This window comes from Paramacrobiotus metropolitanus, unplaced genomic scaffold, assembly GCF_019649055.1.
Source record: "Paramacrobiotus metropolitanus isolate TYO unplaced genomic scaffold, Prichtersi_v1.0 Parri_scaffold0000029, whole genome shotgun sequence".
In the NCBI taxonomy this organism is placed as follows: domain Eukaryota; kingdom Metazoa; phylum Tardigrada; class Eutardigrada; order Parachela; family Macrobiotidae; genus Paramacrobiotus; species Paramacrobiotus metropolitanus.
Genome location: NW_026570249.1, coordinates 19,134 through 43,627, shown reverse-complemented (window position 1 = coordinate 43,627; position 24,494 = coordinate 19,134). Strand labels below are relative to the sequence as shown.

At 43.8% G+C, this 24,494-nt stretch overlaps 3 protein-coding genes across 6 annotated transcripts; all 3 read left to right on the top strand.

Moving 5' to 3' along the window:
- The first annotated feature begins 18 nt into the window (after positions 1-18).
- LOC129588420 (1-phosphatidylinositol 4,5-bisphosphate phosphodiesterase eta-2-like) lies at positions 19-20,308 on the top strand. 4 transcript variants are annotated; one of them, XM_055482619.1, is made up of 16 exons: positions 19-565; positions 8,544-8,594; positions 11,101-11,468; positions 11,571-11,990; positions 15,929-16,090; positions 16,490-16,733; positions 16,844-16,973; positions 17,217-17,329; positions 17,392-17,576; positions 17,660-17,769; positions 17,828-17,921; positions 18,120-18,240; positions 18,381-18,835; positions 19,123-19,593; positions 19,658-19,804; positions 19,983-20,308. In XM_055482619.1, exons 4-16 carry the CDS (start codon positions 11,852-11,854, stop codon positions 20,063-20,065), a joined length of 2,454 nt encoding a protein of 817 aa, XP_055338594.1. In that variant the 5' UTR covers positions 19-565; positions 8,544-8,594; positions 11,101-11,468; positions 11,571-11,851; the 3' UTR covers positions 20,066-20,308. The 4 variants fall into 4 exon arrangements, with proteins under 4 accessions (XP_055338594.1, XP_055338597.1, XP_055338593.1 ...); XM_055482618.1 differs by lacking the exon at positions 19-565 and having other exon boundaries at positions 8,552-8,693; XM_055482622.1 differs by lacking the exons at positions 11,101-11,468; positions 11,571-11,990 and having other exon boundaries at positions 20-565; positions 8,544-8,693.
- Positions 11,849-14,516, top strand: LOC129588425 (uncharacterized). Its single transcript, XM_055482628.1, has 2 exons — positions 11,849-13,652; positions 13,890-14,516. Exons 1-2 carry the CDS (start codon positions 12,915-12,917, stop codon positions 13,896-13,898), a joined length of 747 nt encoding a protein of 248 aa, XP_055338603.1. The 5' UTR covers positions 11,849-12,914; the 3' UTR covers positions 13,899-14,516.
- A 740-nt stretch (positions 20,309-21,048) lies between the features above and the next one.
- LOC129588424 (uncharacterized) lies at positions 21,049-23,582 on the top strand. The gene is made up of 2 exons (XM_055482627.1): positions 21,049-21,409; positions 22,674-23,582. Exons 1-2 carry the CDS (start codon positions 21,065-21,067, stop codon positions 23,196-23,198), a joined length of 870 nt encoding a protein of 289 aa, XP_055338602.1. The 5' UTR covers positions 21,049-21,064; the 3' UTR covers positions 23,199-23,582.
- Positions 23,583-24,494: the final 912 nt, after the last annotated feature.

Here is a 24,494-nt window from a genome sequence, read left to right as displayed (position 1 = left end):
TATGAGGTAAGTTAAGTACCTAATTGTCAGAGTGCTGTGCGTAGCGCACAGGATAGTGGCGTGTTCGCCTCACCATCATTGGATCGGCTCACCATTCGCCAGTTTTCCAAACACGCTTGAACGTGTTTGCCATTCGAGTGCCAACCTAGGAACCGTTAACATCGTTTCCTAGCTTTCCTGGGTTTCATGCCCTTTTTCTCACCTTTAGAGATTTGTTTTGATGCTGATTAGCATTTATTTCATTGAAATAAAAGCGATTATTTCGAGGAGATGTTGTTTCCGTTGTCGTTTCTCTGTACAGCGTAGACGCTTCTCCGAGATGGTGGAGATGCCTTAAGATCCCTGTCATTCCCGTAGTTTTGTTGACATTCTGCACTCGATAACGGCGTCACATTGAACACGCCGTAACACGGAAGTTTCCTCTCTTTGGTGGAGACCTTGGCTTACCAGCGATAGCCCAGCAACAGCAGAAGAAGAACCCTACTTCAGAAGCAAGGAGCGTCGCTGGTTCGGAAGGCACGCGGCCGCCAGCAAGGAGAAGAACCGCGGACAACGTATCAAAGTGGTAGGCATTAAGCCTATAATTTTGAATTTACTAGGATAAATTCCTTAAAGGACGGATTATTTCTGTCCAGAAAATAGTGTCTTATAGAAACTAACGTTTTATGAAAACGGGGAAGGAAGAGAACGATCGCTCTCGACTAAACTGCATATTGTACAGTCCAAAATGAAGAAAGTTTTGGCTATCGTAATAGATGGCAGAGTTGTACGGATTATTGTAACAGATATCGTTGTGGTGTATTTGGATGACATCCTTCTGTAGGAGAACGATCGTTCTATTTCGAGAATATTGTTTGATTTGATTATTAACGGAGCACACAAATTACTATTTGCAAAGGTTATTTGTAACGGAGCGATGGCTCAGTGGAGCGGATTTCCCCGATTCTGTCTGAAAGTCATGTCAAAGAACTAGCTGATTCCTATCAGCGATAGCCGTTCTTTTGTGTGTAGCTGCAGAGCAGCCTAATAGAATTGCGTGGGGCAGGCTATTTACAGCCCAGGCCATTGACAGGTTGAAACAGGGCGTAGAAGACGTCCTAAAGTCAGCCAGTAAAGTACTGAAAGGGATAACTGACGATCCAGCAAAGGCTGGTACAAGCGGAGCTCCACAACCGGATAAAGTTACTCGTAGTAAGGCAAACCAGCTGAAGGAGGCAGGTGTGGAAATTACCCACAAAGTCCTCCAAGATAAAACCCGTAAACCGCGTAAAGTGACCGGAATGGATCAAGGAGATAATCTCCTTGATACGCCCGTGATGGAGCCGCCTGATCAGTTGTTTTTCAGGCCGTTGACGCCAGACAAAGTTAGACAAGTTAATCCCGATAATCGGGAAGAGGAACGCGCGCCTGCGCCGGAACGGTCTGAAAGTACTACGGAATCCACTGCCACAACGGGGTCATTCACCCATGTAAGCGAAAGCGAACTAAATAAATCCGTAACAACGGAAGAAGAAGAACCTGTGACGGTAGTACCGAGTACATTGCGTAAAACGCAATCATACACTGCTAATTTAAATGAATTGTTGACCTCCGCGGCTAAGCCGGCAACAGGTTCCACCGTTGTGGAATTAAAACAGGCAACCGAAACAATTTCGGCTAATCAGGTAGCGATTAAAGATTTGCAAAGAAAGCTAGAAGTAGCTGAAGACGAAGTACAACACCATAAAAATCAGTACCAGCACGCCCACAATTCCTTTAAAAATATGGAAAAGATTGTGTTAGGCCTGAGGGCCGTAATAGGCGAAAAGGATGCGGCAATCGCCGAACTGAAGGCAAAAGTAGATGAAGCTCGTGCTAGAAACTCCGAGATGAACCAGCAATTAGCTGAAGAAGACACCATGCTTGATCAAGTATGGCAAGAAAATCAGCGGCTGAAAATCGCTAATTTTAATCACGTAACAGACCTGAAGAATGTGCAGTCTATGCTGTACGAAAACCAAACGGAGCATAAGTCCCTTATTGGGAAATTCAATTCCCTTGCGAGGGATTATCGAGTACTGTATGACCGGCAGATGAATCCAGAGGCAGTGGAATACGGCGAACGGCCGCTTAGTAGGGCTTATGCCGCTAACACTGAAGCAGAATCATCCCGTGTACAGCATACACCCTCGGCAGTGAACGAGAGTGGTTCCCGGGAAATGCCGAGTGCTGACAAGCAGCAGTTTATCCGCAGTATTTTGCGGGAAGAAATTCAGCGAGCGGGCATCGGACAAAGCAGGACCGTAAGTCCCGTGAGAAAATCGGATTTGGCTGAAGTGATGCGACAGCCCGTACCGCGTCCCAACTACAATGGTAGTAAAGAGGACATCGACAGTTTTATTATTAAATTTGAGCACGCGGCAACCGCAAATCGTTGGGTAACTGACGAAAGGAAGATTACTGAATTGGCGTATTGCCTTAAAGACGATGCCATTATTTGGTATAATGGGTTGATAACGTCGGCGACGCCGCCGACAACTTATAAAGAGTGGAAGAAACAACTAATCGCCCGTTTTGGCGACTCGAAAAGAGCAGTAAATGCGCTCGCTGAATTAGCAAACCGTATGTATAAGCCAGGTCAAGAGACTCTGGAAACATTATCAGTCAATGATGACATTGCGCGATCGCGCGGGATTTAACGGATCACCGGAACAAGTCGTAAACTTCCTCGTAAAAGGGTTGAAAACCCACGAGAAGTTGCACGATAAAATAGAGATAATAAGACCGCTAACACCAGAACAATTTCTGGAAATAATCCGCTATTTGTCGTCAAACAATCCTGAGAAATATGTAATTCCTGTTGGCAACGTCCGACGCAAACAGGACCGCGATAGCGAGGCAGTAACTGTACGAACTGTACAAGTACAACCAAAGACTTATGCGGCAGCGGCAGCCAGCCCGCCGCGGCCAAGTAGTAAAAATAGCGGAAAATCTAACTACGGCAGTCGTGCCGCTAGCAGTCAGAGTAATATTAGCAAAGCTGAAAGTTATGATAGTCGCAATAGCGGTGGGGATAATCGTGCGCCTTCGCGCAAGGAACAGTGGGCTAACAATGCCAGTAAAATACAGGAAGCGACTGATCGGTCGCCGGCCTTGCAGAAAACTCTGCGTGGCAATAGAGTGGTGAAGTACTGCCAGCATTGTGATTTGTGCGGGCACTACTTCCGAGACTGTCAGTTCCGCGATAAACCGCGATGTGAAAATCCGACATACCTAGCCTATCACGATCCAGAAACCGGAAATCGGCGATATGCCGCCGATTTCTATCAGCGCCGTAACGGCAGTCAGTCAGGAAGTGAGCCTAATTCGCCAGCCAGGCAGAGGAGTAATTCCCGCCAGAGTACTGGCACAGTAGAAGATCGGATACGCCCGACGCCAGGATCACCGTTACCGGATAATAATCCGTTTTCCGGTTTGGCCGATCAGGAAAACGAGTAGGGGCGGTAAATTCCGGCTTTACCGACCCGATTCCACCCAAACCGCCGGATAAAACCGAAGAAACTGTAATCAATGGATTACGAGTAGTCGAAATGGATGCCGATGAATTATCGGATATCAGCGATGCTGATATTAACCTTACAACTTTAACTGACAACGACGAACCTAAGAGAACCGCACCATTAATGCTGAAAGCAATAATAAATTATTGCGAAGTACCAGTGATGATTGACACCGGTGCGGAGACTTCACTAATTTCTAGTGAATTTGCAAACGAAATTAAAGCTGCAAGAATACCATTAATTAAACCGCTACATATTCGCGGTATCGGAGGAGTCCGTGGATTCCTCGAAACACATTACTGTAGAATAGCAATTAAAATTAAAGATTTCGAATCTTTGCATTCGGCTTATATTAAGCCAACGACCGATGAAGTAAAAGTACTGTTGGGGCAGGATTTCCTGCTGGATAAATTTTATGCCGTCCGGCACAACAAATTGCGATATTTAGAATATCAGCCCGATAAGAAACCGGGACCGTTAATAATGAACGAACCGGCGTCGCCGGTTATTCAAACGACAAACACCGTAGTGGAAGAAGTCTTCCCGATACCCGTGGCAACGGGAGAAATTGACAAGTCCGTAGAGGAGCTACAAGCAGAGGAAAGTGCCGTACCAGAAGGGAATGAAGTCTTCCCCGATACCCGTGGCAAATGCCACAGTAGGGATTGTAGCGAAACCAGTCGGCAATCAGAAGCCGGTATTAAAAAAACAGATAAAAGCCCGGTTAGCCACAAAGGCGACGTCTCGACGTCTTTGGGGGGGGAGTACAGAGTACTCATAAAAGAAATACAAGACCTAATTAAAGCTAAAGAAGACGGTACTAACGTCATGTATTTATTCCTGGACGATGAAACACCGGTGCCCGGTATCGATTCTGCAAAAGCAGAAGAAATTGTTCGTAATTTGGCTAAGCAGTACAGAGCGGAGTACGCCGCTTTGGAGGAGAAACAGAGACACCTAAACGAAATTTTTAAATATTTTAAAATACCGCTACCGTATGTACTACGGACACCTTTGCGCATATTGGCGCAATTAGAACGGCGTAAATTGCCAGTATTGCCGTACCAGCTGAACGAGTGTAAACCGCTCAACAATTACGTAAATGAAACGGATGTTAAAACCGTAGCGAACCATAATCGATCAGTCAGTTTCGCGCCGATGGCGCAGGTAGTTGAATTTTTAAAGGATGATCCGCCTATCGTAGTGAGGAATTCCCTCAATATTGCCGCTAGTAACGAAACTAACAATAATTTAATTAATCAAGCTAACATCGAAGTAGTACCGGATTCTAACAATTTAATTATCGTAAATGCAGAATTGGTAGGGCCCACTGATTCTGCCGTGATCACTAATGAATCTCCGACTTGGGAATTTTCCGAGTCTCCGAGCATTAACCCCACTTACCGCGGCACACGCGCTAAGCCTATTAAAGTCTTCGCCGGCGAAAAACTACTAATTAATCCGGGTACTAATTGGGCGACAGTAAATGTCCAATTCGATGCAGATGAGCAGTTCGATACTGATAAATTTTTATTCCTTCCTAGTCCGCACCTGTATATGGAACGGCGGATAAAACCGATGGAGGGAGTGGTTAAACCACAAAATAAAAAATTTGATATGGTATTCGTTAACTTTCAACATCAGCGGCAGTCAATTAAGAAAGGCCAATTTATTGGCTATTTAGAACCGTACGAAGAAATCCCTGATATAAATATCCAGGTTAATGCCACAATGTTGGCTGAAATGACACCAGAAGAACAGGAGACTGTGATAAAAGCAGTTGACGAATTAAAAATAAATCCTGAATTAACCGCACAGGAAATCCGAGAAATTAAAGAAATATTCCTTGAATATCCGATTTGCAACAAAAACCCGCCCGTTTGGCGATGTCCAAATAGTTAAGCACCAAATTGATACCGGTGATATTGCACCGATTAAATGTAAACCGCATAGAACCTCGTGGCGAGGCCGCGAGATCATTCAAGAGCATGTAAACGAAATGCTGGAAAAAGAGATAATTCGAAAATCGAATTCTCCCTGGTGTTTTCCCGTAGTATTAGCTAGTAAGAAAAATCCCGATGGAACTATCGGCACGCGATTTTGCGTGAACTATATAAAATTAAATGACGCTACGAAAAAGAACAATTATCCTCTTCCTAATCCGGATGAGTTACTGCAAGCAGTAGCTGACAATAAATACTATTGTGGCTTCGATTGTAATGCCGGATTCTGGCAGGTGCAAATGCACGAAGATTCGATAGAAAAAACTGCGTTTATTACGCAGGACGGACTCTATGAATTTTTAAGAATGCCGTTCGGCGTCTGTAATGGCCCTGCAACGTTTCAGGAAGCCATGAACAGGACACTGTCGGACGTCCATTGCGAAAATATTTTCGCTTATTTGGACGATATTATTGCTGCCGCTAAAGACTTCGCAGATCTTAAACGTAAAATACGTTTAATGTGTGAGTGCCTTTTAAAGGCTGGTTTCACATTGAAACCGAGTAAGTGCCATATTGGCGAAACGGAGCTACATTTCCTTGGACATATTGTGTCCAAGGACGGAATAAAAACAGATCCTGATAAAATAGCAGCTATTGAGAAATACCCAAAGCCAGAGACAGAAAAAGATCTGAGGTCATTCCAAGGACTGTGTAATTATTACCGGAAATTCGTTAAGGATTTTGCCGGTAGAACACGCCGTCTATACGGCTTATTAAAAGGAGAAATTGATGTGAAAGCGAATTGGTCGATAGATCACGACAGTGAATTTGCTGATTTGAAATCAGCATTAATTAATGCACCAGTACTGGCAAAATTTGATCCAAGTAAACCGACCGTAATTGAATGCGATGCATCCACAATAGGAATTGGTGCGATATTGCACCAAGATGGACACCCGATCATTTATGCGAGCAAATTGCTCACAGACGCTGAGAAAAAGTATCCGATTACGGAACTAGAGTGCATGGCAGTAGTCTTTGCATGTCGAAAATTTCGACACTTTATTGAGTACTCGCATTTCTCAGTACAGACTGACCACCAGGCTTTAACTAATTTATTGAGATCGGTTTCCCGCAAAGAGGGGTTAAATGGCCGTTTAACGCGCTGGGCACTCCAGCTAAGCAGCCATAAAATGACTATACTGTATAGACCGGGAAAACAGTGTGATAACGCTGACGCGTTGAGTAGACACCCGGTAGGAGAAGCTATAGAATGCCCAGACGATGACTGGGATGAGTTTAAAGATTCTAAATTCAGTACTCCGACTATTCGTGTAGTAACGATTAAGGATGGAGCCGATCATGAGGAAGTTGAAGACAACTTCAAATTTTATCGTACCGAACAGGAGAAAGATCCCAATGTGGAGCGCATAATTCATGCGCTAGAAGGACGCGTAGAAAGCGTACACTTATTAAAACGACCCGGTTATTCCGGCTATGAATTATGGAATGGTGTATTATATAAGATTTCAGAGAAAGACGGCCGAATTAACCGCCGTTTTGTCGTGCCAAAGCACATGAGAGTCGACATCATGCATGCAATGCATGATGCACCAGCTAGCGGTCATCTAGGCCGCGCCAAAACTTATCAGGCGATCGCCTTGCGGTATTTCTGGGAGAATATGGTCTCTCAGATTATCAAGTACGTAGATCATTGTTTTGCATGCCAGCATCGCAAAACACTGCGCAAAGCGCCACCCGGCAAACTGCAGCAGCTCGCTATCGGCGAGCCGTGGTTTAGAATGCAAGTAGATTTAAAAGGGCCATTGCCCAAAACAACACGGGGAAATACCTATATCGCCGTAGCGATAGACGAACTCACGAAATTCGTAATTGCAAAACCGATACCAGATGCAAAAGCGGAAACTGTCGCTAATTTCTTAATCTATGACGTGTTCTTGCCTTACGGGACACCACAGATATTGAATACAGACAGAGGAACACACTTCCATAACCATTTATTGGAAGCAATAAATAAACGTTTAAGAATACAGCACCATTTTGGTGCTGCGTATCACCCGATCGGGCGCGGACTTGTCGAACGACAAATGCAAACAATTGCCGATTCACTCGCGATGTACGCCAGTGATGGCCGCGAGCGAAATTGGGACAAAGTCCTACCGTTCGTTATTGCTGGAAAAAACCGGGTAGCAAATAAAACGACAAATATGTCACCTTACTTTATGTTATACGGAAGAGAGCAGGTTATTCCTGCAGATACAGAAACAAAAACAAATTTACCGGTAGATCACCCGACAATTCGGGACTACCTGGAAGATCTCCAGTATAATTTGAAACGGGCTCGTGAAATCGCCGAAATCCATATAAATACAGAATTCGAAAAGAATGCCGAACGTTTCGACAAACGGCGATCTGATGATACATATAACATAGGAGACCGAGTTATTCTCAAAATAGAGAAAAAGAAAGGCGAAACGGAGTCTTTCCGTCGTAAATTCGAAATAGAACCGTGGGAAATCGTGGGATTTCCATACACAAATGCTGTGGAAATAAAGAGAATTAATTCCGATAAATCGGAAGAAATTAGAATTGTAAACTGTGAAAGACTTAAACCGTACAAAGCTACAGAGGAAGACCGCAAGAGCGAGACTTTACTAATTAAAGATTTGTTAGAAAGTCACGGACTGAGCGAACTTCCCCATAACGATGTGGTCCGTACCTCCGCAGATAATCCTGCGAATGATTCCCCTGTAAACGATACAGAGGAATGGGAAACCGTGGACGATGGTGATAGTAATACTCAGCGCAATAGCGCTAATAAATCAGTACCAAAAAAGCGATTCATGTTGAAACTGCGCAAAAGCGCTAATGGATACATTAGGGTTAACCGTGTAGTTATTGAACTACCGTACAAAGTGCGTAAGAAATAAAATGATAAATTAAAACGATCGTTTTAATTGAAATAAGATAGGAAAGCGAAGCTTAATCAAAATACCGTACAAAAATCCACAATTAAATTGTGTATTTTTTTCCATTGCAGATATTTCCGCAATGGACCGCGATCAGCGACCGAACCGACCGGTTGGCAGAGGTAATCCTCGATTCTTCGCCCCACCCGTAGCGGGAAATCAAGCTTACCGTCCGATGCAGCGAATTGCTGCCCCAAATGTCCAGAATGTTCAAAACGCCGGTAATTTGCCCAATGTGGCACCAGAAGTAATTCCAGTGACTATGTCACGTAGCACGCAGACTGATCCAGTAATAGTGGCATCATATGCCGAATATGAATTAATTTTACGAAGTAATCGGGAACGCGACTTGGCATCGTACAGACACTCATTGGCAGCGACTGCTGCCCAACCAGAGGAAATAGCTGCAGTTGATCAACTGCATATTACTCCGCCTGCGGAAAGGTTGGCAAAGGCCATCGTAGCGCGCGCAAAAGCACAAAGTGATGCGGCAGGGACCTCAAAAGAAGTCGAAGAAGTGCCTTACGAGTCGATTGTGAAAAAACCGATTAAATCACCTTCAAAGGAAGGAGTAGAGAAAGCGTTGAGGGCGAAGCCTAAACGGAGTAAATAACCGAAACCACCGGCAGACGCCGACGAGCGATTAGCAAAGCTGATCGCCGACCATGAGCGGCAAGAGGCCAGAGATAGGCAACGTTGGGGACAATCCTTCATAATGGAAGGCCCTTTTGCCCCGACGAAAACAGACGCTCCGAATGGGAGAGAACTTCGAGTAGTTACGATACCGCAGCATGTGTATAACACGCCGCAGGTGTTGACTCAGATCCGTTCACAGTTGCAAGTGCAACCGCCCCCGGAGTTCTGGAAAGAGCATGGCTCAAAGCAGCCAGTAATTCGGTTTCCAACTCCGTTAGGAGTCGTGCAAGCACCGATCTCACGCCAGCTAAGTTCTGGGCAGCAAACTCCGAATTCGCAAGGGAAAATCCCAGCTGAGTCACGCACCGGGACACTGGTACAAATAAAGAAGGAATTAGATTATATAATTCCTCAGTTGGGAGGAACGCGAACACCGTCGCCCGCTGCTAGCGCAGCAATATCCAGTAGGACAAACCCGTATCGTGTGCAAAGCACGACTTCGCCTAGCGAAGAGGATAAAAAGCGTAAATTAGAAGAAGAAAGGGAAGAGACGCAAAGGCGTGTCGTTCAGGTTCGGGAAAGACTGAGACGTCAGCCCTCATCATCCTCGGATGAGGACAAACAGCCGCGGCTCATGATTGACGAGCGTTGTAGTACAACGGCTCAAAAAGGGAGTGATGAGTCTAATGGTAGAGACAATTCCCCGGAAATTCCGGAACCAAAACCAGAACCACCAGCAAAGGCTGGGCCGTCACAACCACTGAAACCGGTGTCTAGTGACCAGATAGCCCATGTTACGACGATAACATTGGATATCATAAATAGTATCCGGAAGAGGGATAAGATGGCGGCACCGGCCTATCTTTAGCAGAGATATAGACAGATTTTGGCCCCCCGGCCTATTGATACCGAGGAATACGCTTCCATCGTAAAAATAGCGTCAGAGCGCGGTACGTTGGTGGAAGTTTATGAAAATTGGTCACCAACGATGAAATATGCGATAACCGCAAATCGTAAAAGTCGATATGTCGACATGAGAGTCAACAACATGCAGAAAATGGTAGAAGCAGTGGCAATTGCCATTAGGGACATCCATAATGTTCGTGGATCGACCATTGATGAGATTGTTCGGTATATGTACCTAACAATGCCATTAGACTCAGTCAATCCTGAGCAGCGTTACTCAGATGTCACTACCGCAGTTAATGAGGCAATCGCCACGGGAATAATCGTAGATGCGGCCCTGGCCGGGAATAGTGGGCGATATGCCCTAGTGGAAACTAACCGCAAAAGGATTGCCGAACTAACCGGTCAACATGTGGAAGAAGTACCGTATTCACCCGCAAAGCGCGTTCCATTCGGGCGAAGGCCCATAGCACAGGATGAACAGAAAAATTTGTTGGCACGGCCATCGCGTAATGATTTGGCAATCGCCATATATAAAATTGAACAGAGAGGGGAAAATCCCACAGCACAGCGGATAAGCGAGTATTTCGGTACTTATCAACCGTACGCTGTGCAGTCGATGATTCGAACGATGTATGAAGATTCCCAAATAACCCGCCGCTATAATGGCGAGACTTCGCCGTCTTAATATTTCGGTCGTAAGGGTTTATCTTTTCTGCAAAAAGTGCAGTTCGATAAAGTTCCCGAGTGGGATGAAATCGTTGTAAAAACGATTGCAGAAATTGGTGATCCCTTCGGATCATCGCCTGACGAAATCATACAGTATATTGCGACTGTATGCCCAGCCATAGCTAACCAAGTAGATGACGCCGTAAGTCTGGCGATAAGTCGCTTGATTAGCGACCCGAGAATAATCGGTCTGAATGACCCGCATCGCGGGGATGGTATTATCCGTGGTATTAGACCACGCTAGTGAAGAAGACAATTAAATAAAAGTATCTCCGAGGTGGTTAGATGCGTATACTACGCAATAATATTAAAACGCCGTAAATACTGCTTAATTTAATTATTTTAAATTATTTGCAGAAATGGAGGAATTACCGTATGCCTGTGCGCCAATGCGCTCCTGCAATCGTTGTTTAAACAATACAAATAACCGTAAATGCGTGGAATGCACGCTGGGACCCAACTACCGATCGGATAATCCGCAAGTCGTTGTCTCCCGATTGTTCGACGAAGTACTCATGCGCAGCCTGGATGCGTATCGCACCATAACGCTGCCGGAGTATTGGACGATTGTCTGCGCCTCGCCATATTACTATAATGGCATTCACAAGAGCGCCGTTAAGTTCATCAGTGACCAAGCCGACGAATGGTCGTGTGCGACTCACCCGGAGAACTTCGGACGGAATACCGCTAATTTGATGCAATGCATCACAGCACCACCGAATCAGGTAACTATTCCTGTGAATAGTACTTGTGGGAATTTTGAGATATTCCCGGTTAATACGGGTAATCAACCCTCCTCGTACAGAGATAATTCTCACAATTTGCAGAATTATCCGACGAATGTCGGCGGACAGCAAATGCCGTCTCAACAACCAGCATATGGCCAATGGCAGCCGTCAGTTATGTTTTCGCCGCAGCCATACCAGCAGCAAAGTCTGCCACCAGCGGGATATCAGCAGCAGCAGCAACAGCCAGTTCGATATACGAACATGGCATTGCAAGTACCGCCGGGTGCTTTGCCACCTGAGCATATTGCTCACCTTCAGCAAAATCTCCCCAGTGGAAGTTATAAATATGACCCGGAGACAAAAACGATAACTCCGTGTCCATGGCCAGCCGGAACAGCACCGAAAGAGCCACAACAACGGCAAACCAATCCGTTGTTAGCGAATCTTCCGCCGCTGACCAGGAAGCCACCAGTAAACCAACAACCGTCCTTACAATTGCTGCGAGTGCAGCCCGTACCTGTAAGTGAACCAGTCTTCGAATCTGAGCCGAACTCGGGTGCTAGTTATTCTAGCAACACTAGCAATGCTAGTGGTAAAACTCGGCAGAAGATTATTTATAACTCACCGAACGTGGGGAAAACCCAGATAACTCGTTTGTAGAAGGCGATATAATGCCTGGTAAACTGAATGCAGCTGTTAAATTTCAGAAGAAGAAAACGCCGAACTGGAATGTCCGCGCAACGCGCGGTGAACCGGTTAAATACCAGCCGGACGCATCTGTATTATTGATGCCCGAGCGTAAGACGCATCCACAGCATATCCGTCGTGATATCGACGTTATTCGTCGAGATCTTGATCAATATATTGATCGTGTTGTGTCAGTACTTGGCACCGTCAACGATGATCAGCGAGCGGAAATTGGCAAGGCCATCACGGATACGCTGGACTTGATGCGTATAATTGGATACGATATTCGTATCAAAAATTCGATTAATATGTATAAAATTGATCTGTTCCGCCAGATGGAGATCAGGCGATATGAAACGCCGCGCCGTTATGGTTTACGCAGTGCGCTGGATATTTCCCAGCTGAAAGATAAATTAATTGAGATTACCGTCGTCGACTGGGAATTAATTTCCCAATTCAAAATTCTATTTACTGAAGAGCCGGAAGAATTCCTCCTTCAGTTTATATTACCGGACACGGACCCAGCAAAGTTCTGGTTTTTCTGCCGTGCCGCTTGCGCTATGCAGCGTAAGATAGCTCCCATGAAAATCACATGGGACACCATCCCTATCGGATGGGGATTAAAGAAGTATATTCTGGTTATCCTCTCCGCGTTAATGGGCAATTGCCACGCTCATCATTATGCCCGGACATATCGTCAGGCTGAGCAGAATCGCCGATTAAAGAGTTACGTTAATCGTATGGGGGAGCCTCTTAATGAGGAACAGCAGGCAAAGGTCCTTAAAGATCTTCTGCAAGTTATGCAAATCGATGGGAACCGAAGCTATCCATAATGGACATTATGACGGGATCTATGATCTCATTAAGCGATTTGCTGAACGTCAGAACCAGGGAAAGCGCAAAGTCGCTCCAAATTCCCCTGACACTCCGTCAACCAGTAAAACAGTCCAGCCTGGACTGAAGAAACCGATAGTGTCGAACGACACTGTAAGAAGTGAAGAAACGCCGAAGATAGCTAACGCTGTGCCAGTTGTATCGGATAGTACAGCAAAGACTGTACCAACAGCTGATACCGTAACCACCGTACCGGCAGTGGAGACTGCAAATATACCAGCACCGACAAGCGGAACGCCGCAGAATGAAGTAACCGCGTCAGTAGAATTACTGACAATTCAGGAAACTCCTGAGACAACGGAGCAAGAAGCTGCGATGGAGACGGACGAGAAGCCGTCGATAGAGAATAATTTTCTCTTCCCGTCCCGGCAAGCTTTGCGGGAAAAACAGCGGGAATTGATAGCCGCCGATAACCCGGATAAGACTCTTCTGGAATTGGACATTTGTGTTGTCACGATTCCTGACAACGACGATGAGCCGTTGTATTTTCTTATCCCCGCAGCTGAGGTGGATGCTGACATGTGTGAAGATAGCGACGAAGCTAGAGCTACGTCCACCGTATTGAGCGATGCTCTTAATGTATTGAATGCGGAACCACAGGTACAAATGCCGTAAAAAAGCATTAAATGCTAAAATAAAAATCGCAAGAGCGTACAATGTATACAATGTATATACTGATATTTAATCGCCGTAAGTTGCCCAACGAGTGCACCAGATTGAATTTATTTCAATCATTACAGAAACGAATTGCCGTAGACGCACAAATCAGTGCACAAATCAGTTTCAGAATTGCCGTAGTGCATTAATTGCATAAATCGAATGAATAAATTGCCGTAGATGCACTAAGCTGCACATATGTCGTGGATCGACGCAACAATGCGTATGATTGGAGGAAAAGCTCCGGAATAAACCTGCAAAACAACACGGATTAACGTGTGGAATGGGATTAAATCGGATTAAATTTACCGGAATTTTGTTACGAGTTTAGAACTCGTTTTGATTAATTTTACGCCGCATTTTGCAGCGTGTGTTCTCACTAACTGTGATGGAATAATTGGCACATTTTTTTTTAATAAAAACTGCTCATTGCGTTGCATTTAACACGCATTTCCCTGTTTTTTTCTCATTCCTGTTTTGAGCCTCAAGGGGCCTCGGCATCCCGTCCCGTTGCATGTCAGAGTGCTGTGCGTAGCGCACAGGATAGTGGCGTGTTCGCCTCACCATCATTGGATCGGCTCACCATTCGCCAGTTTTCCAAACACGCTTGAACGTGTTTGCCATTCGAGTGCCAACCTAGGAACCGTTAACATCGTTTCCTAGCTTTTCTGGGTTTCATGCCCTTTTTCTCACCTTTAGAGATTTGTTTTGATGCTGATTAGCATTTATTTCATTGAAATAAAAGCGATTATTTCGAGGAGATGTTGTTTCCGTTGTCGTTTCTCTGTACAGCATAATAACAGCGAAAACAGTTGACTGCCTTATGCAGCTAAACTATTTTCAGCTTAAAACGAGACCCACATCATGTCGCAGTACTTCTTGGATACGACAACATTCATCGCGCGGAAGATTTAATAATCGAAGATAAGAGCGACAAGGTAAAGTATAAACTGCTAAAAAGGGTATTATGTCTCGGCACATATGGGAGAAATACGGTAGGGAAACACACAATACGATGCAAAGGAACACACTACTGTAAACCAACTCCAAAGTGCGGAAACACCAAATACGAGTAACATACGCTATTTCAGGAACTAGGAAGGCTCCAGTCCAGATGGGTACTGCCCTTTGGGACGAACCACGTTAGTTTGCAGTCGTAACGTCCGCGCCATCATCGCTTTTATCCTTTGGAGACTTGCGACGTTGTTTCCTTTTACAGGGAAAATCTTGGCTCCCCTTTTCATGCTTCCGATTTAATTCTTTAGCCCGTTGTACGATTCTTTTTGCCCTAACCAGAGATTGGGCATTCTCTTCTATTCGCTTACGAATTGCAGATCGTGCCTGCAAAAACGACAACAACTGCATATCCATCACAGGTCTCTTGCATACTTATTACTCTCTTCGGTATCTTGTGTGTCAGAGTAAGTACCGCTTCCAGGGCCTGTATGCCTATCAGATCACGAGCCTGGATCTTTGCACGAAGAGAGGCGATCCGATCTTCCGCCATCTGCTTATTGTAAATCACCTCAGCTGAGACGCTGTGGAAAACAAACAACAATAACAATCACGAAATAAGTCAAAATTAAGATTATTAAAACGTAAGTACATTAATTGTTCTTGTTTCTTGAAACTTTCTGTGCATTTATGATTTCTGGTCACTGGGGAAACTGAAGACTTCTCTGGGCTGGGCTGGTGAATGTACGGCACACAAAGGCTCCGCGCCCAGTACTTACTACCGTATCTGGTATGGTATGCATTGTGATTGCACATTCAAGAAAAATGTTTGCCCACATTTTAAATGCAACACGTTTTGATTGTTTTCCAGTTTTACACTTTACACATTTGCTCGTTTTTCTGAAGTGAAAAGTGTAAACTATTTTTTCGAAAATTAAAGGTTCAAGTGTAAAATTTTCGTACTCCATTTAGCACAGCATTTGTAATTGATTTTGACTATCTCTGTTAACGTTTAAGTATTCCAATGCCGTCGCTGGGACGTTCCGGCAGTAAGAAGGAACAGCCGAAGCCACAGAAGGATGATCATGAGGATGCTGTTTGTACGATTGTTTCTGACCAGAGCAGACTTTATTCTAATTTTAGCGCCTAAAGTTTTCCAATTTGCACATCTACGTTAGAGGTTTATCCTACAACGTCCAGTATTATGTCGTAATCGTTCATGCGAAAGCGGGTGGTCATTGAAACGAGTATTGGTCCATTGACAGACACAAGAGCTCTGCATGACATCCAAGATGGACATACACTGCTGAAGCTGGGCTCGCACCGGACTTACCGTCGTACCTACTGCATCGACAACAAAAAGGAATATTTGTGCTATTGCCCACTGCGGAAATGGATTTGCTTCTCCAGATCTGAGTATCGCCAAGGTACGTACAAAGTGTTTCGGCCTTGACATTCATGTTGCATGGCGCGAATCTACTCTAGAAATTCTGCACATACGATACAGTTTGTCTGTGTAAATCTTAAAGTGATACCGAACACAAACCCTGACCATGGGCTTCACCATCTTTTCGCTGCTTTTAAGTCAGATAAATTTTCTTTAATTTTCTGTTACTTCTGATGTATGCTCTTTACTACAGGTTCTGATCGTACAGTATTAATTTGGGAAGTCGTGTTGAAGTGCCGATATTGCAAAATTTGCCGTGATTTGCTGCAAAATAGGATCATGCAATCTGTTTTTATTTTGCCTTAATAATTTCAAATATTTTGAATTTTCTACTAATGTTTTGAATATGTGCTGGCAATTTTGTATCTATTTTCGACAGTGGATTTGGACGAAGTTAAGGAAGTCCGTGCTGGCTATTCCACCGATGGATTTAATCGGCGCGAAAAGTCGGCACGCTTTGTCCGCAAATATCCGGAAGACATCTGCTTCTCCATTGTGCTTTCCTCCGGTAAAGCATTGGATCTCATTGCGCCGGATAAAGATGTCTGCGATAAGTGGATTAATGTCATGCGCCGTCTGATCGATGAAAAGCAACAAGTGGAACGGGAAAAACGCTTGGAAATGTGTGTACAACATTGATTTATCGACGGTGCATAGAGAAAAGCGCCTTGTTATGGAGAAAGCCGGCATTCACCAATCGTTGTTTTTGTCTTATGTTTTGCGTTTACAATAGGTGGCTGCGAAAGAGCTTTGTGGCGGCTGATCGATCTGCTGATGGTCTTTTGAATTTCGAAGAATGTATGACACTTATGGACCGACTGAACCTGAAAATCTCTCGCCAACAGGCCATGGAAATATTTCAGGTGAGCTTTTAGGGATTTATTCTTTTGATTTGTAGTGGCCTTGGTGGCCCGGTTGTTTTCTGAAATATTAACGAAATTGTGATTTCCTTCGATTTATTTTTACTTGCTCCGGGAACAGTTTAATAGAACACAAGCTGATGTTTACGTACTGTGTTTTTCATTTTAAACTGTATTAATTACCAAAAGTTGTGTTTTGCTAACTTGGTATTTTGATGTCGATGTTCTATCGAAATGACTTCTTAGGCAGCCGGAACAACCAGAACTTTAAGTGGACTGTATGCACTGGACATGAAAGGTTTCCATCGGTTTTACCTGCTCTTATCCGAACGTCCGGAATTAAAGGACATTTTTCGCCAGTAAGCTACAGCGCGGTGGAAGATCTGTCTGCTTATACTTTATCATGCTTTATACTTTACAGGTACATTTCCGAATTGTATGACTTCTGGACTGTGAATGATCTGAAGAACTTTCTCTTTACTGAGCAAGAAGCGCGTGATGATAAATGTGATCCTGGACCGAGCCTTGTGGAAACCTGTGAATGGATGATCCAGACATTTGAGCCCATTCAGGAAAATCGGGATAACAAGCTGTTGAGTCTTAGCGGTAACTACTAAATTTTGCAGTCGCACTGCAAAAAATTCCATTTCGTTTTGACAACTTTAACAGTAATTAGTAATTTGGTTTAGGTTTCCGTGATTTAATGTTAAGTTCACGTTTGGGACTGTTCAACCCAGATTTTCAAGCCGTTTACCAGGATATGACACAGCCTTTGCAGAATTACTATATCGCTTCCTCGGTAAGTGTATCGGCATGATCTGATCGTAACTTCGGAAATGCAGCTGAATTTTTGATAGCACAACACGTATTTATTGGACAAGCAGCTAGTTGGTGCAACAAGCATTGAAGGATACATCTCAGCGATTTTAACCGGATGTCGATGTCTTGAATGTAAGTTTTTACAAAATTTACACTGACCTACATATCAATAAATCTTCCTTACCGGTAACTACCTGTGTGACAACTTATTATGTGTTATTCTTACGTTATTTTAACTTGTTAGTCTTACGTAATGCGTTTCACTGTATATGTATATGAAAAGATAGTTTTAGGCCGTAACAGGTGAATAAACCGCTGCTCGCATTGCAGTGGATTGTTGGGATGGGCCGGATGGAGAGCCCATGATCACTCACGGGTTTACACTAACCACAAAGATGGAATTCAAACACGCCTTGAAAGCCATTAAATCCTATGCTTTTATTAATTCTGAGTATGCATTAAGTTTCTGTTTTATTGTGCTGTGTCGTAGATCTTCCGATCGCCTGACACTGAACGAATTATTAAAAATCGCTCTTTTAATCGCGAAAATTATGAAGTAGTGTGAAACCTTATTTGTTTCTAATGAAACAGTTATCCTCTTATTCTTTCGCTGGAGAACCACTGCTCCGTTAAACAGCAGCGACGGATGGCGGAATACTTGAAAGATATTTTGAAGGAACAGCTGTTTGTCGGCGAGAAGGAAAGTGCGGATATGAACAATCTCCCTTCTCCGGAACAACTGCGAAACTGTGTCCTCTTGGCAGCCAAGAAGCTTCCTCCGGGTGCTATTGACGATGCTGAATTCTACGAGGTTAAGGAAGGGTGTGTGAGCGACCAAGAGGACGACTCCGAAATGTCTTTCCTGTCCATCTATGAACCATTTACGGATGAATCTGACTGGGAGCAGCGGTTCGCCCATTATCGTGTCAAGTTTAGCCATCATGAGAAGGATAAACGCCGCAAGTTTCAGATAGCCAAAGCTTTTTCGGACTGCGTCTTCATTAAGGAAGGAGAGTTTAGAGGATTTCTCTATGCCAGAGACGACGGTATTTGAAATTACGAATAAGTAGGAAATTGGAATTACGGTACATAAACGAAGCATGCACGATGAAGCAAGATATTGTTGCTTAAAAAGATACTGTGCGTGCGAGTAATCTATGCAAACTTTTCTTCGGTCCTCGTTATTTTTTTAAAATTAACCAGTGGAAGTTGCCCACACACAGTGGTTTATTAGTGCGGTGGTGGTTTTAAAGTGGTTTATTAGCGCGGTGAATGGTGGTTTTAAATGGTTGCACGGATATTTACGACGTTACTTTGGACCTTGTCTTTGTAGGGAAGTATTACCGAATGGATAATATTGCTGAGCCGAATATGCGCACCCTGGTCAGCAACATGCGGGATGATTTTGTCCGCCATTGCTCGCAGCATCTAGTGCGCATTTATCCCGCCGGTATCCGTACCGACTCTAGCAACATGAATCCCATTCCTGCCATGGATGCCGGTTGTCAGATTGTGGCATTTAATTATCAGGATAAATCCAAAGAAACGCAGATCTACCGGGCTTTCTTCGGCAATAACGGTGGATGCGGCTATATCTTGAAGCCGGAGCATATGCGCAACATTACGAGCGCGCCAGGTGAAAGCCGCCGGATGCAGCTCACAGTGAGAGTCATCAGTGCCCAGCAGTTGCCCAAGCTGCCGGTGGCCGGGGAAAAAGAGATATCTGATCCTTTTGTGGTTGTGGAGATTTATGGATGCCCGGAAGACTGTGAGGTGATGGCGACAGTGCCTGTTAAGAATAACGGTGAGAACGTTGGTTCGGCTGGGAAGAAATAGAATGATGCGCAAATGCTGTATGTCGTGCTTAGGGTTTAACCCAGTTTGGAACAAGGAATTTTCTTTCGATATTCGGAATGTTGATCTGGCGGTATTACGGTTCGAGATTCGAGATATGGATTATCGAAGTCGGTGTTTGATTGCTCAGTATAATATCCCGGTTGCTTGTGTGCAGCGAGGTAAGACTTTTTTGTAAGCGTCAGAAATCCTAACAATTTTACAGTTAGCCGACACCGTTGTTTTATATTATTTTTCATTAGAAAAACTAGATAAGATAATACGCTGAAGTTGTAGCTTTTAAAAAAAAGCGATGTTTTTGAGGGTACCTTTGTCCTACTGACTTTCGACGCTTTTTAGGCTATCATCATGTTAACCTTCTCGGACCCGATGAACGGAAGTTGGACCTATCCACGCTTTTCGTTCAAATCAAATGTGTTTGAATTCATTGCATATGTTAAGAATACATTAGTGATCGGATTCGGCACGTGTACATTTGGTAACGATGCCGGAGTTTTTGCATTTAGCGTGTTTTCGGACCCAGGCAGTCCGGTAAACGCTTTTGTGACTTTTCTCGTTTAATTTTGTGATACTCACTTTTTATTACAGTTTTAAGAGTTTATTCCAGCTGTTATAATCCAACCCAAAATCTGTGGCAAGGTTTTAAGAGACTGGACAAAATGTTGTACTGGGTTTTTGAGTTCCAAGACTTTCGTTACTGAATGCAGTTATGCACGAGACATTGTACAATGTACAATGCTTTTACCGAATACGATATACTTAGTTACGCATAGTTGTGTTACTTCTGTAGATAATTGTACTTCTGTACGGAATATTACTTACGTAATATTGCAGTCTTATTAGCGCATGCAAAAATACGTACATATACCGAATTATGAGTCTATCTTTAACACCAGAAATTCGGGCTCCGTGATTAATATGACCTCTTGATCCCACTGTAACTATCAATTTGCCACATGCATGGACAGTATTCGCTTACATACAGAACTATGATAATCAGCTACGGTAGCTGATACAAATATTTTGATCGTAATTCTCGCATATCACAACGATGATTTCTAGGCATGCTCTTAATGGGTTAACAAAGCTCTACGCGACTGTCCTTCTCCTTGCCTGGAAATCAGGCCCGTTGCCGCCATGAACCACAAATTCCCTGCCGGTTTTACGCTTAGTAAGATCTGGATGAGCGTTCCAAAAAGTATCGATTGAACTGACAGCCTTAGTCCGTTACCAGCCTTTTCGCTCGCAGTACATAAACTGGGTTACCAGTGCCACTTAGTATATGAGTAAGGTCTGGACAAGTCTTTCTAAAATTATCGATTACTGGGGAACGTTAGCAGCCTTGTACGCAGTAGCAGAGTTGTGTATATTGTATACTAAGTATACTTTATGCGAAATCGATGTTTAAATAAAGAACCCAGATGGGTGATTTGCTGCAGCGAGATCTACCCTCGAATTTTACAATCGTCTTATTGTTTACAAAAATGTTATTATCAGTAATGGAGGAGTCTTCAATGCCGCACCATCCCACGGAAACCCACTACCGTTTTCAAGTGTTCCAGTCTGATGAGCAACAGCTTTGGAAAGATACGCGAAGGGCTGGCATAAGACGCTCTTGCATTGAATCTGTTATATCGCATTTTAGGTGGCTAATTGGTTTATATGTGGTTCTTTTTGTTGTGACAATGACGGTTCTGTACTGGCTCTTTGCGGGAAGAATATATTATTCTTCCACGCCTAGCCTGGCTAAGTGCGAAAATCCGGAGGTAAATATACAATTTTAGAATGCCTTCTCATATATGCAATCGTTAAGCAATCGATTATACGAGAATCAGTTATCGTTTTTTGTTTGAAGTTAAAGTTATGTAACACTACCGGGTGGCCCGAAAAAATGGCGGTCTCAGTTTTGGTTCTGCTGGTCGTGAACCATTTGTCGTACAACGATGGTTTTAGATCCATTAAATTACAAATTTTATTAGCTATAGGATGTCAAAAAGTTTTTGTTGAAAAGTTGTAACACGCTCTCAAAAAACTGTGCCAACTGAAATCGTCCGGGAGCGTATTATGACCCAGCTTTTGAACTACAAAATTTCGTGTGATTTATTATCCATAGAAACTATTTTGATTTTTTCAACTGTTTTATGTAGAGAAGGACGATCCATATCAGCATACAAAACGCCGTCTCCATAGTGCTAGCAGTGGGGGAGCAGTACACTCGAATCACGTTTCGAAAAAATGCCGATTTGTTGTCTATTTTTTGAGTGATTTTATTGGAATTTTTTTGCTGCATGACAGGCTCCAACAAAACTTGTTGGTTCAGCTGTTATATGTAGCTAAGGTATTGCTCTTCTAGAAGCAAGTTTGATTGAGATCCGCTCTTGCAGCGCTGGTGAGAAATTCAGTTCTGAAAATGCTGGTGGGGGATTTCACGAAAATTAAATGTGCGGCGCTCCAGCTTTCTAGTCTCTGGATCGAACGCGGTGACCAAAATACCGTATCCCTTTACGTTAAAAAAAAACAAGAAACAACCCCTCTACCTTAAATACTAAAGCGACAATCTTTAACCTACTAAGTTGAATAATAGCAATTTTTAATTCGCAAATGGGGAAATCCAAATTTTAGGTTCTGGGACACCGTCAAAATCCACCTATTTTATTAAAATAAATTACAAAAAAATTAAATCTTTGTTTACGTTAAGTACGATTAAGCAGTTCTATGTCTTAAACATTGCTCTTTCAAAACAATCTAATGTGAAGTCAATCGGACGTTGGGCGGGGCCAGTTTACACTGATAAACTAGACCGCCATTTTGTTGGGCCACCCGGTAGGTGCTATTGTACAATTAAAGGTAGACCTTTTTCAAATGAGCCGAAGCGCTCTTTACCGGTTTTCGGTATATCTCTACAGTGAACGACACAAAGATGTAAGTACTTGTGCACAGCGCTTTGCGTATGGATGGCTATGCGTAACCATCATTTTGAAGTCCAGTATGACTGCTGAGATAATACAAGGGTAACTGGAATCTTTTCAGATGCGTGAAGGCTTTTTCTGCCAATACTTCTGGATTATCCTACAAAGTCTCAACGGTCCAGCTGGATGCGTTGGTAGTTTTGGTCCGTGCTTAATGGGTTCGGGCGTCATAAGCGAAATGCATGCTTGGAGATTTTTTTCGACGCTGGAATTAAAGTCGAGGCAGACGCTGATCAAATGCTGGAACAGAAGCAGCCATCTAGAGCAGTACATTCAGCACTACGCGATTTGCTGCGCTGTTGGATGGGTATGCGCAGTGGCCGTGCAACTGTTCGTTGTCGTACACGATTTCGACTATGCGTTAGGCCTGCTGGGGTTGGTGACCTTTAATTTTGAGAAGATCTCTGGCCGAGAATTACTCATGGCTCCGCTGCTGTCTATCGGCATAGCCACTGCGAGTATAATTGTCTGCATGCGTTGTCAGTCAAAGATTTCTGCGCTGAAGAAGATGCTGCTGTTTGAGTATCATCCTCCTGAAACAGCGAACGCAGTCTGGAACAACTATGTGCAGAAGAAACGCTGTTAAGATTGGATGGCCGATTCGATTTGATGTGCGCAGCCCATATCGCGCGGGTGATTTTTACTGCGTTTACTGCAAAGACGAGCAGTACATACTGCATTTTCAATCTGGATGCAATGATACAAAGGATTTTTTACTGGACATACGAACTACGGACAGTCATCAATACAGCCGTTCACGGTTACCCATTGCATCACCTAAACTACCTGCCACCGAAAGCCGACTTGTAAATATTCATCTGCTTATTTTTAGATTTCAGGTACTTCGTATGCTAAGTTCTCTAACGTCTACGGCTTGCCGGGTCAAATTGCTGCCGGAGTTGTTTTGATTTTTAATACTGTTCACTGTGACCATTACGTAGTGTTTTTAATAATCCAAATAAAGTGATGCTTGCTCTAGAAACGAAATACTGATACTGTGTACTAGCCACAGTTTAGTTTGTTCATTGAGCAGACAAACCCTCGAGGTACTCAAGAGTCTGGTCAGGAACCGAGATAAGGAACATCACCAATGGTTCGTAGATCTAAGAAAAGACAGGTATTCCTTAACATCCACAACAAAAAACTCAGGGCCATTATTTTTTCCGCTACAAGTAATTATCAAACAAGGTTTTCAGCCTCATTGCTTATACGGTCATCTTTCCAATCCGTGACCCCGCGGCCATGTCGATCCGGGTCTCTCCGCGGAGGACATACCTCGCGTTGGTCTCTTTAAACGGAATCAGCTCCCACATGTACGCTGGAACTGCACAAGTATAGCTTTGCCGGTTTCGGATCTTGTACAGCCACATTAGTTCCTTCTAGCTCCATCGATCGACTGCTGTGGTTAACACCCAACATCCGGTGTTACCCGTTCCCTGTTTTCAGTGATGGTCCGTAAGACTGCGTGTTTGGATTCGAATCCGAACAAACGCTGGCTAAATACTGGAGAAACCCACCGTTTCGAGTGGTGTATTCTGTTCAACTTCGCATCCTGCGTATATGCAGCTGCAAAAGTTGCTGCTATTTAACTGAGTGTTACCCCCAAGAAAGAGCGAATGCGATTGGGGAAAGTCATGTGCGGAAGCAACGCTACTGGAATATTTGGATGACCGGTTTGACCTTTGCGCAACAGAACTGGTAGGGTGCGCAGCTTGTTTCGGGCAGTTGTTATTGCATGCTCTCAAAAACTGAAAATAATTATTGTGTACTGCTTAAATCATTGGTAGTCGTCGAATGAAACCATAACGATAAAGTACGCTTTGTATATGGGCTTATGGATTACAAATGTGTAAATTCTTTACTGTAACCACCAAAATGAATA

Bases quoted from the DNA above. Each gene is read 5' to 3' on its own strand.
- LOC129588420 (XM_055482619.1), top strand. From the start codon at position 11,852: ATGGCCAGCCGGAACAGCACCGAAAGAGCCACAACAACGGCAAACCAA. The intron at 11,991-15,928 runs GTAAGTGAACCA...GTCCATTGACAG, and splicing joins TGCGAGTGCAGCCCGTACCT to ACACAAGAGCTCTGCATGAC. The intron at 18,241-18,380 runs GTATGCATTAAG...CTAATGAAACAG, and splicing joins TATGCTTTTATTAATTCTGA to TTATCCTCTTATTCTTTCGC.
- LOC129588425 (XM_055482628.1), top strand. From the start codon at position 12,915: ATGAGGAACAGCAGGCAAAGGTCCTTAAAGATCTTCTGCAAGTTATGC.
- LOC129588424 (XM_055482627.1), top strand. From the start codon at position 21,065: ATGGGTGATTTGCTGCAGCGAGATCTACCCTCGAATTTTACAATCGTC. The intron at 21,410-22,673 runs GTAAATATACAA...GAATCTTTTCAG, and splicing joins CTAAGTGCGAAAATCCGGAG to ATGCGTGAAGGCTTTTTCTG.